This window comes from Anopheles darlingi, chromosome 2, assembly GCF_943734745.1.
Source record: "Anopheles darlingi chromosome 2, idAnoDarlMG_H_01, whole genome shotgun sequence".
Classification (NCBI taxonomy): Eukaryota; Metazoa; Arthropoda; class Insecta; order Diptera; family Culicidae; genus Anopheles; species Anopheles darlingi.
Window position 1 is genome coordinate 63,906,057 of NC_064874.1, and position 10,000 is coordinate 63,916,056.

The 10,000-nt window shown below is 45.1% G+C and overlaps 6 protein-coding genes across 7 annotated transcripts in view; 3 read left to right on the forward strand and 3 right to left on the reverse strand.

Moving 5' to 3' along the window:
- LOC125959911 (leukotriene A-4 hydrolase) overlaps nucleotides 1-1,840 on the reverse strand; it is a 2,879-nt gene extending 1,039 nt beyond the window's left edge. Inside the window, exons 1-6 of the mRNA XM_049692927.1 lie at nucleotides 1,719-1,840; nucleotides 1,374-1,463; nucleotides 1,144-1,259; nucleotides 746-1,072; nucleotides 522-673; nucleotides 50-455 (exon numbers count right to left, since the gene is read on the reverse strand). Coding sequence (XP_049548884.1) covers nucleotides 50-455; nucleotides 522-673; nucleotides 746-1,072; nucleotides 1,144-1,259; nucleotides 1,374-1,416 — 1,044 coding nt within the window. The 5' untranslated portion in view covers nucleotides 1,417-1,463; nucleotides 1,719-1,840. The remainder of the gene's footprint in view (nucleotides 1-49; nucleotides 456-521; nucleotides 674-745; nucleotides 1,073-1,143; nucleotides 1,260-1,373; nucleotides 1,464-1,718) is intronic.
- Nucleotides 1,841-2,100: 260 nt separating this feature from the next.
- LOC125951374 (39S ribosomal protein L13, mitochondrial) lies at nucleotides 2,101-3,116 on the forward strand. The gene is made up of 4 exons (XM_049680181.1): nucleotides 2,101-2,251; nucleotides 2,393-2,516; nucleotides 2,585-2,739; nucleotides 2,807-3,116. The coding sequence occupies exons 1-4, from the start codon at nucleotides 2,228-2,230 to the stop codon at nucleotides 3,038-3,040; spliced, it is 537 nt and encodes a 178-aa protein (XP_049536138.1). The 5' UTR covers nucleotides 2,101-2,227; the 3' UTR covers nucleotides 3,041-3,116.
- Nucleotides 3,117-3,139: 23 nt separating this feature from the next.
- LOC125951375 (selenoprotein H-like) lies at nucleotides 3,140-5,968 on the reverse strand. 2 transcript variants are annotated; one of them, XM_049680182.1, is made up of 2 exons: nucleotides 5,856-5,968; nucleotides 3,140-3,746 (listed from the first exon to the last, which is right to left on the reverse strand). In XM_049680182.1, the coding sequence occupies exons 1-2, from the start codon at nucleotides 5,898-5,900 to the stop codon at nucleotides 3,378-3,380; spliced, it is 414 nt and encodes a 137-aa protein (XP_049536139.1). In that variant the 5' UTR covers nucleotides 5,901-5,968; the 3' UTR covers nucleotides 3,140-3,377. The 2 variants fall into 2 exon arrangements, with proteins under 2 accessions (XP_049536139.1, XP_049536140.1); XM_049680183.1 differs by lacking the exon at nucleotides 5,856-5,968 and adding an exon at nucleotides 3,813-3,945.
- Nucleotides 5,969-6,694: 726 nt separating this feature from the next.
- On the forward strand, nucleotides 6,695-7,449 carry LOC125959433 (angiopoietin-4-like). Its single transcript, XM_049692257.1, has 2 exons — nucleotides 6,695-7,143; nucleotides 7,422-7,449. Exons 1-2 carry the CDS (start codon nucleotides 6,695-6,697, stop codon nucleotides 7,447-7,449), a joined length of 477 nt encoding a protein of 158 aa, XP_049548214.1.
- Nucleotides 7,450-7,722: 273 nt separating this feature from the next.
- LOC125959100 (structural maintenance of chromosomes protein 4) overlaps nucleotides 7,723-10,000 on the reverse strand; it is a 6,434-nt gene continuing 4,156 nt past the window's right edge. The window contains exons 3-4 of the mRNA XM_049691879.1: nucleotides 8,323-8,922; nucleotides 7,723-8,248 (exon numbers count right to left, since the gene is read on the reverse strand). Of these exons, the coding sequence (XP_049547836.1) occupies nucleotides 7,817-8,248; nucleotides 8,323-8,922 (1,032 nt within the window). The 3' untranslated portion in view covers nucleotides 7,723-7,816. The remainder of the gene's footprint in view (nucleotides 8,249-8,322; nucleotides 8,923-10,000) is intronic.
- Nucleotides 9,144-10,000, forward strand: part of LOC125959101 (plasminogen receptor (KT)) — a 1,696-nt gene continuing 839 nt past the window's right edge. The window contains exons 1-3 of the mRNA XM_049691880.1: nucleotides 9,144-9,383; nucleotides 9,490-9,730; nucleotides 9,802-10,000. The exon at nucleotides 9,802-10,000 is cut by the window's right edge and continues 839 nt beyond it. Coding sequence (XP_049547837.1) covers nucleotides 9,300-9,383; nucleotides 9,490-9,730; nucleotides 9,802-9,935 — 459 coding nt within the window. The 5' untranslated portion in view covers nucleotides 9,144-9,299 and the 3' untranslated portion in view covers nucleotides 9,936-10,000. The remainder of the gene's footprint in view (nucleotides 9,384-9,489; nucleotides 9,731-9,801) is intronic.

Sequence of the window (10,000 nt, forward strand, 5' to 3'; positions counted from 1 at the left end):
CTGGTTACTTATCAATCGTCCCTATCATCGCCGAACACGATCTACTTACACAATCCGTCAGTTCACTCAATCCGTGCAGAGCGTGAAAATCACGTGAAGCATTTCCGGATAGTCTTCCGACGATCTTGCCCTCGACGAACACGGTGAAGCCTTCGTTGAGCCAAAAGTGCTCAAAGTTACGATTTGTCACCAGATTACCCGTCCAACTGTGTGCGATTTCGTGCGCCACGACCGTGGCTAACGATTTATCGCCCGCAAGCAAGGTCGGTGTCACGAACGTCAGGCAAGGATTCTCCATTCCTCCGAATGGGAAGCTGGGCGGCATGACGAGTAGATCGTAACGCTCCCACACGTACGGACCACAGATTTCTTCTGCCTTCGCGATAAAGTCAGCCGTCTGGGAAAACTCTTCGGCTGCTTCATCGATTTGCTCCTGCTCTGCCCATACGCTCGATCTGTGTGCGAAGCAAAGCAAACAAATGAAAGACCATCATAGCAGTGATCGAAATTCAAGTACCTACATCGGACCGATCGGCTTGGAAACCAGGGCGCCTACCACGATCGCTAGCAAATAGCTCGGAATGGGCGTTTTCTGCTGGAACTTCGAAATACCTGACTGCGAATCGATCTTAATTGCGCTCATCAATCCCGTCACGTCCGTCGGATGATGCAGCTAGAAAATAGAGCATAGTTTGTGATCAACAATAAAACCTGACGATCGATCGAATGATTAAAAAACACCTACCGTGGCATTGTAGGTAAACTTGACGGCCGGAGTATCCTGACAAGGAAGGATAGAGCGGGCATGGATGGCCTGACACTGGCTGAACAGGTACGGATGATTCTTTCCGAACGTTTGCTCAGGCGTTAGCCATTGAAGAGCACTAGCTTTCGGGGAGGTTTCATAGCCGATCACTACCGTCAACTCGCCACTCGTCTTCGTTGGCAGATAGAGCGTCAGCTTCGAGCCAATGTTGGGAATCGTGCCGCCGATATCCCAATCCAACGGTACCTCACCGGCAGAGGTTTGGATGGCCACGGAGGAAACGCTGATGTCGCTCACATCTAGAAACTAATTTAGAAATAGGGGCATGATGAAAATTATAGTGCTATTAAATTCTTAAATAAGTATTTAATTCTTACAATTTCTTGAAGATCCGCCTTAAGCAACTTGAACTGAAGCGTTGCGGTGCCGGAGATCGTGCTCTTATCGAAATTCACCGTCCAATCGAGATCCACATGACGGATGATAAGCTCGTCTGGTGGGAACATAATGGAGAGGTTTCATTGTGGGCTGTCGTTTAGGAGATAATGTACCACAAACGCATTATCTCGGTCGAATAGGAGCACTACCGTTGTTTCCATCCACTTACGTGCGTTGGAGTACGAGCTCGGATCGAGTGGACTTAACCGCATCGTGGATGTTGGGCCGTACAACGTAAGCAACAGCAAAAGTAAGGAACCTGCAAACAGTATGGAAACGATCGACTGTGAGCAATTTTGCATGATAATTGGCAACCCTTCAGATGCGACGAAATGATATGCAAAATGCGCCTAGCTCCCCGTATTCACAAATCCCACGCACGAAGCTGTAGAGAAACCGCCGACGCTTCGTTTAATTCAACGTCGATGATGGGGTGACACATCAACGAAATATCGCACGACACCTATGGCCTACTTTTTTCGGGGGAAAACTGTTTAGGTTTCACCGTACATACCGGTTTTGGGTGGGATTGAAGAATTTTACTTCCTATCACGAAAAGCAAGGCACGCCGGTAATGATGATCGCTTGTAGTTTTCAGGATCTTTTTATGGGCTCGTCGCGACGAATGACCAGCAAATCCAAAACATGAATGAAGCCTCATTTACACGTTCCGCAAACGCGGTGCAATGAAACTGAAAATCATCTAAAAACTTCAAACATGTTTATTGGTTTGCAGGGCGCAGACAGCATTGTTCAGTATTTTGATAATTTGCCATTTATGTGACTATGTTTAATTCATCTTACCCGAAAAATTATTTAAAAAAATCGCTCTAAATTGGATCTAAAATGCGTTTGCGCTTTGTGTAAACAGCTCAGGATCCTTCAAAACGTCAAAACGCGCGTTTGTTTTGGAATTTTTGCTGCCGCAAAAATTTATGGATAAATTTTGTTAACTTTAAAGTAACTTATTGTTAAAACAGGAGATTTTCTTGTCGCTTGAGCTAGGCAGTTCGATTCGATAAAATGTCCTCTACACAGCGAGTTCAGGTAAGTAGCAGATACATGGTCATTCTCTTCGCCGATGGATTTCGGCTTTCCTTTCATCGCCGGCTAGTTATGAAACAAAACTCGCGTTGGTTATAACATTGGCTTCTTGCGTTTTAACGCCGATTGGTTTCGTTTCCATAGCAATGGGCAACATTCGCTCGGCAATGGCACATATTCGATTGCACCTGGCAAAACCCGTTCGAGGCGGCATCGCTCATAAGGAAACATCTAATGGGTCTCCATAAGCCAATATACCATCCATTAAGTGAGTGCCGGAAACCGAAGTAATTTCCAAGTACAAGAAGTTGGAAATAATGTATCTCTCCTCTGCAGATGACTGCGGTGACCATGTAGTGGTGATCAACACTTCTGAAATAGCCCTGCCTGGCGATGAGTGGAAAAAACGTGCTTACTTCCACCACACCGGATACGCGGGAGGCGCCAGTTGGACACTAGCCTGGCAGCTGCACGAGAAAGACCCTACCATGGTACGCCGAGAATGCTGTTGCCAAATTGAAAAAGAAATAAATTTGATCTCTTTTATCACGTCTGCAGATCATGAAAAAGGCCGTTTACCGTGCAATGAAAGGGAATCTGCAACGGCGCTACACGATGCAAAGATTGCATCTATTCAAGGACGAGGAGGTGCCTAAAGAAATACTGGAAAACGTGACCAACCAAATACGACAACCACGCCGAGTACCGGAACGGTTAGACAAAATCGACGAGGAAGTTGTTCGTAACTTCCCCAAGATCATGGACTACCCACAGGATTACATTCTTCGATAGGAATGCGGCGGTGGCCAACCGGCTGAGCGTAGTTTGTCAACGGATGCTGTTCGACAGCGAAATAAAACGTACCGTTTTAAATAGTTAACCTGAGTATATTTCATCAAGAATTTGTACTCTCGTGGTAAGCGATCGAGGGATGTTCGTTAGCGCAATGATCTGCTCCAAGCGTCCACCATTAAGCTAGCGAATCTTCCGAAAGCGGAGGCCGTTTTTGCGGTTTATTCCGAATTCACCATGCGGCATAGCGTTAAGAGTGGTAACAACCTGAAGCGATCATCACCCTACCACTAGCAACGATCGCGAGGCTCAAATGGCACAAGTAATGGTAACGTCGTTACTTGAGCGCCTTTACGACGTCGTCAAGCAATGTTTTCACGTCTGGGAATTTGTCCTTCCTGGGTGGACCCTTCGGCAGACCCGACCAAACCGACACCCTCTCGCCGTCCTTGGTCTTGGCGACGGCAATCTCGAAGGCACCGCGGCGTGGTTTACCGTTTTCGTTCAACACCAACTGGAAGTTGTGTTCCGGCGCAAGCGCACACAGTTCCGAATGGACCTCTGCGGCCTTGCGCTTGAACACGGATCATGATTTGCAGTGTTCGATGAAAAGACAGGCCCCGTTGGCCTCGCCAGTAGCTTTCTCTTTCTCAGCAGGCGCTGCCGGGATCTTCGGTTCCTCGAATTTCGCTTTCTTTGCCACCGTCTATCGAAAAAAAAAACGCCGCACTTCAGAATTGGAGTGCTGGGATCAATAGTGGAAATTACTTGCCTCGCTAGACTTGCTGGCAGCCGTACGTTTGCGACGAGGAGCCATCCTTTACGACACGTTTCTGCTTTGCTTGTGGATCTAGTTCTTGCTACGCACTTTTTGTTTTTTCAAGGACGACGCCGCGTGTTTTGTTCGAACAAAAGCGCGCCAACTTTCGACGCTCACACCCGGTCAACAAGAATGAGACAGAGAGAAATAAAATTAAAAATAATTTTCAAAATAAATTAGAATCCCAGTTTTGGAATTTCTAATTTCTCGCAACTTTCGATTTTCGATTCAATTGTAAACCCCACCAAATTACAATCTTTACGATCAGTTCATCATTTCGATCTCCTGCAACAGATAACGCCGGGCTGCATTCTATCAGCCAATAGAGCTCGTTAAATTTGGACAATACCCTCAACAAATCGATAACGCTTACCGCCACGTCCGGGTTTCTTATGCAGTAGCTGTATCCCATGCGGTCAACGAAATCCGTATTCTCATACTCAATGTTATCGGGAATAAAAGGTCTGCAGTTTAACAAATTGATGATCGACGGCTGGTAGGCCTAATCGAAAGCAAATGAGTGATGACGGACTTGTTATCACGTTGGAGGAGCCATGTACAGAACCCGGATATGATTGAGTATAAAATGTCTGCCAAAAATTGGCATTGTATCACAGATTCGATCTGCAATTGACTCGTGTTGTCGTTACATAAAGCTTCATTCCTCCAAAATGAAGTGGACTATTTGCTTGCTATTGCTTTGTGCTACGTTCTACGAAGGGGAAACTAGCAAAGGTCCTGAAAACAGTGATGTAGATACATCATCCAAAAAAGGAGTTTTGGAAACCGGAATGGAAAAGCTGCTGAACAGGTTTGACGATGTGGACCGTGAGTTGTTAGAACTTCAAATGGAGCTGAATGAACATCGTGAGGAAGTGGAACTACCACGTACCACGTCGCCAACAACACCGCAACCGACGACGACATCGCCGCAACCGACGACGACACCGCGGCCGACGGTCTATACATCGTGCAAGGATGTACCAGCCAACGCATCGGGAGTGTATCACATCCGCATCCACAGCCTTACTGCGCCATTTAAAGTGTATTGTGAGATGGATTCGTTTGAAGGCGGTTGGATTGTAATGCAACATCGCTTCGATGGCTCGGTTGATTTTTACCGTAACTGGGACGAATACCGCGACGGTTTCGGAGAGCTAGATAATGAATTCTGGCTCGGGTTGGAGCACGTTCACCAACTCACGACCCGTCAGAAACATGAATTGATCGTGGAGGTTAAGGACTTTGAAGGCAACTACGGGTACGATCGCTACAGTTTGTTCGTAGTAGGAAGTGAGTGTGACCAATACCCAGTCGTATTCCTCGATTGGCGTGGAGGTACTGCAGGTTACTCGATGGGATATACAAAGGGGAGGGTGTTTTCAACAAAAGATCGGGATGTTACTCAGAAGACTGGATTTAACTGTACTACTGAACTGATGGGAGCATGGTGGTACTACGGCTGTAGCTTTGCAAATTTGAACGGACCGTACGCGAACATTACCGATCTCAAATCAATGTATTATTATTATTTCAAAGGTGACCATCGCGGAATGAGCTACAGTAGGATGATGATCCGCGAAATATAAAATTCTGACTGCTCTTATCGTGGTGATAGTTTAACAAAAAGCAACCAATGGATATCAGGAATTTGATTAATAAAGATGCATTTTAATAGAAATTTTCCGATGCGTTTCAATAGATTTTTTTTATGCTAAGAGATTTAAACAATATGAAGCTTAAATTATGCGCAACGTGCTCAATTTCTCTTATTCCTCAAAGCCTCTGCGGCCTTGCGCTTGAACACGGATCATGATTTGCAGTGTTCGATGAAAAGACAGGCCCCGTTAGCCTCGCCAATACCTTTCTCTTTCTCAGCAGGCGCTGCCGGGATCTTCGGTTCCTCGAATTTCGCTTTCTTTGCCACCGTCTATCGAAAAAAAAACGCCGCACATCAGCATTGGAGTGCTGGGATCAATAGTGGAAATTACTTGCCTCGCTAGACTTGCTGGCCGCCGTACGTTTGCGACGAGGAGCCATCCTTTACGACACGTTTCTGCTTTGCTTGTGGATCTAGTTCTTTCTACGCACTTTTTGTCTTTTCAAGGACGACGCCGCGTGTTTTGTTCGAACAAAAGCGCGCCAACTTTCAACGCTCACACCCGGTCAACAAGAATGAGACAGAAAGAAATAAAATTAAAAATAATTTTCAAAATAAATTAGAATCCCAGTTTTGGAATTTCTAATTTCTCGCAACTTTCGATTTTCGATTCAATTTTAAACCCCACTAAATTACAATCTTTACGATCAGTTCATCATTTCGATCTCCTGCAACAGATAACGCCGGGCTGCATTCTATCAGCCAATAGAGCTCGTTAAATTTGGACAATACCCTCAACAAATCGATAACGCTTACCGCCACGTCCGGGTTTCTTATGCAGTAGTTATATCCCATGCAGTCAACGAAATCCGTATGCTCAGACTCAATGTTATCGGGAATAAAAGGTCTGCAGTTTAACAAATTGATGATCGACGGCTGGTAGGCCTAATCGAAAGCAAATGAGTGATGACGGACTTGTTATCACGTTGGAGGAGCCATGTACAGAACCCGAATATGATTGAGTATAAAATGTCTGCCAAAAATTGGCATTGTATCACAGATTCGATCTGCAATTGACTCGTGTTGTCGTTACATAAAGCTTCATTCCTCCAAAATGAAGTGGACTATTTGCTTGCTATTGCTTTGTGCTACGTTCTACGAAGGGGAAACTAGCAAAGGTCCTGAAAACAGTGATGTAGATACATCATCCAAAAAAGGAGTTTTGGAAACCGGAATGGAAAAGCTGCTGAACAGGTTTGACGATGTGGACCGTGAGTTGTTAGAACTTCAAATGGAGCTGAATGAACACCGCGAGGAAGTGGAACTACCACGTACCACGTCGCCAACAACACCGCAACCGACGACGACACCGCGGCCGACGGTTTATACATCGTGCAAGGATGTACCAGCCAACGCATCGGGAGTGTATCACATCCGCATCCACAGCCTTACTGCGCCATTTAAAGTGTATTGTGAGATGGATTCGTTTGAAGGCGGTTGGATTGTAATGCAACATCGCTTCGATGGCTCGGTTGATTTTTACCGTAACTGGGACGAATACCGCGACGGTTTCGGAGAGCTAGATAATGAATTCTGGCTCGGGTTGGAGCACGTTCACCAACTCACGACCCGTCAGAAACATGAATTGATCGTGGAGGTTAAGGACTTTGAAGGCAACTACGGGTACGATCGCTACAGTTTGTTCGTAGTAGGAAGTGAGTGTGACCAATACCCAGTCGTATTCCTCGATTGGCGTGGAGGTACTGCAGGTTACTCGATGGGATATACAAAGGGGAGGGTGTTTTCAACAAAAGATCGGGATGTTACTCAGAAGACTGGATTTAACTGTACTACTGAACTGATGGGCGCATGGTGGTACTACGGCTGTAGCTTTGCAAATTTGAACGGACCGTACGCGAACATTACCGATTTCAAATCAATGTTTTATTATTATTTCAAAGGCGACCGTCGCGGAATGAGCTACAGTAGGATGATGATCCGCGAAATATAAAACTCTGGCTGCTCTAATCGTGGTGATAGTTAAAAAAAACAACCAATGGATATCAGGAATTTGATTAATAAAGATGCATTTTAATAGAAATTTTCGGATGCGTTTCAATAGATTTTTTTATGCTAAGAGATTTAAGCGATATGAAGCTTAAATTATGCGCAAAGTGCTCATTCGTCTTATTCTTCGAAGCCTCTCTTATCCTAAGAACCAAGCAAGAACGGCATTTAGTTTAAAATATTTATTTTACAGGTTTAAAGTATATGCTTCTCTTTTGAGGTCATTTTGTACAAACAAGCGCTGTTTACATAGAGCAATTGAGAAAAACAGAGAGTTTGTGATACACGGTCATTGTACTTCCATCTCGACTTCCATCGGTTGCACGAGGTTGTTATCCACCACATCGATCGACGTTGGTTTCGCACTGGTTTTGTCGGCGTTATCCTTTTGATTAACATTTTCAGTTATGTCCGTATCCATGTTTTCATCGTTACTTTGGGGCGTATCGGGTGCCACGGTATCACGGTGGCCGGTCGGTGAATGCAGGCTTACATTGTGGTCATCGTTGTTGTTAAGGTTGCCGTATCCAAACTGTTGCGATGCCGGTGGTTGCTGTTGTTGTGATTGACTGCCAACGTAATTTGCCTTTGGCGGATCATTGTCGATGGCCGTAGAGTTTGTGCAATCATTCACCTTGTAAATGCCCACCAAAATATCCGATAGCTCGAACATGTTCGAGCGTAGTGAGATGATGATAAACTGCGCGTTCTTGGTGCGTTCCTGTGAAAATACAAAGAAAAGAATTTCCATTAATAAAACCCTTCGCCATATTCCATAGATGGCAAATGGCTTACCCGGATGTAGTGGGCCACGATGGAAACATTTTTGAAATCGAGTGCCGCATCGATCTCATCCATCACGTATAGTGGTGAAGGTTTGTAGTAATGAAGCGCGAATACTAGGGCCAGAGAGGAGAGCGTCTTTTCGCCACCGGAAAGGTTGGAAATCATTTTCCATGTTTTTTTCGGAGGACGCACACTGAACACGATGCCCTCGGTGAACGGGTCCATCGAATCAACCAACTCTAGCTCGGCATCACCACCAAGGGTGATCATTTGGTACATCTCTTTGAGCTTCTTGGTGATAATGTGAAAACCGCGCATAAATTCATTAAAACGCTTCTTGCGCACATCATCGTAAAGCTTCCGCATTTCGTTTCGCTTTTCAGTGATTTCTTCCAGTACGGCCACACGCTGCAGGTACGCTTCCCGCTTCCTCAAGTACTCGTCAATCACGGACAGGTTGGGCTTGTTTGCATTTAGCTTTTCCTCCAGGATCGAAATTTGATACTGTAGATCGGGCAGCTTGTAGCTTGCAAGCTCCTCTTCGGTATATTCCTTCAAGGGTTCAGGGCTAGGTGTTCCGAAGATTTCGTGCAGTTTCAATGGTTTCAACTAGTGGTCGAATTGAGGGCAACGAAACAACAAACAGTCATAATTAATTCAAGAGAAATTGCATACGAAAATATTAAAAAAAAAAAAAACATCTAACATTTCTAACGTAACGCCACGTGACAATTTGATAACGAGAAAGAGCGGACACTTTGCTTGTTATGGATCGATAGCGCATGCGTCCAAGTACTACTTGTGGTCAATATTTTCGTTCTGCTGGGGTGAGAGGTAGAATTTGTCAATATTTCATGCATTTGTGTTTACTCAATCGAACTTCAGATTACTAGTTTTCAGTGGCCGTGTTCCACATAGTTTTTGGAGTGGATTTAACATCCGCCTACAGCATTCTATTCGATATTATATTGAACTATCTGACCACTATGGGAAGCTTCTTTTCACATCCTGCCGGAGCGGAAGTGCTCAAGAAGAATCAAGAGTACATCTCCGAGATGAATAAGATCAAGGTGCAGTATCGCGATCCCTCCGTAGTTATTCTATATGTGCCAGTAAGACATCAATCTGCCTTTACTCAATTTCTTGGCACCGTACCACTTGTCGTGCTTGTCGTAGATGGAACGCTGGATACAGATGCATTATCAGATGAAGAGCCGCGAAACGGCCATGCAGATTTCCAAAGCCAGGGAACTGTTTTATTGGCTTGCATCGTTCTATGGCGTATCGACGCTTGGTCTAGTGAGCCGCTTTCGGCTAACGAAACGACCGGGCACGCTAGCTCCGATCGTACCGCTATCCTTCATCGTGGCCTACTATGCGGATCTTGCGTACGGTACCAAGATACATCGAATACAAGGTAAGTGCACCATGGTTTCGGATTGTTATGATGGATTCCTTTTTTTATCGACCCACATTTTCTTGTGGCAGCTGAAGCCGAGATGATTATGCACAATGAACCCGAGCTGTTAGAGTGGCCAAGCGGTTTACCGACGGTATCGGAGATCGATTCCGCCAGGTTGGAAATTGATGACAAAATTCGGCTACATCCACATCAACTTTAATTGATGATTCATAATTACGCCTCAACCGGGAAACAGTATTAGGCAGTAATGGTTAAAGAGCGCGA

Excerpts from the sequence above, each read along its gene's own strand:
- LOC125951374 (XM_049680181.1), top strand. The coding sequence starts at position 2,228 with ATGTCCTCTACACAGCGAGTTCAG. Across the intron at positions 2,252-2,392 it reads CCTCTACACAGCGAGTTCAG|CAATGGGCAACATTCGCTCG; the intron begins GTAAGTAGCAGA and ends TCGTTTCCATAG. Across the intron at positions 2,740-2,806 it reads ACGAGAAAGACCCTACCATG|ATCATGAAAAAGGCCGTTTA; the intron begins GTACGCCGAGAA and ends TCACGTCTGCAG.
- LOC125959433 (XM_049692257.1), top strand. The coding sequence starts at position 6,695 with ATGGAAAAGCTGCTGAACAGGTTTGACGATGTGGACCGTGAGTTGTTA. Across the intron at positions 7,144-7,421 it reads GACTTTGAAGGCAACTACGG|GCGACCGTCGCGGAATGAGC; the intron begins GTACGATCGCTA and ends ATTATTTCAAAG.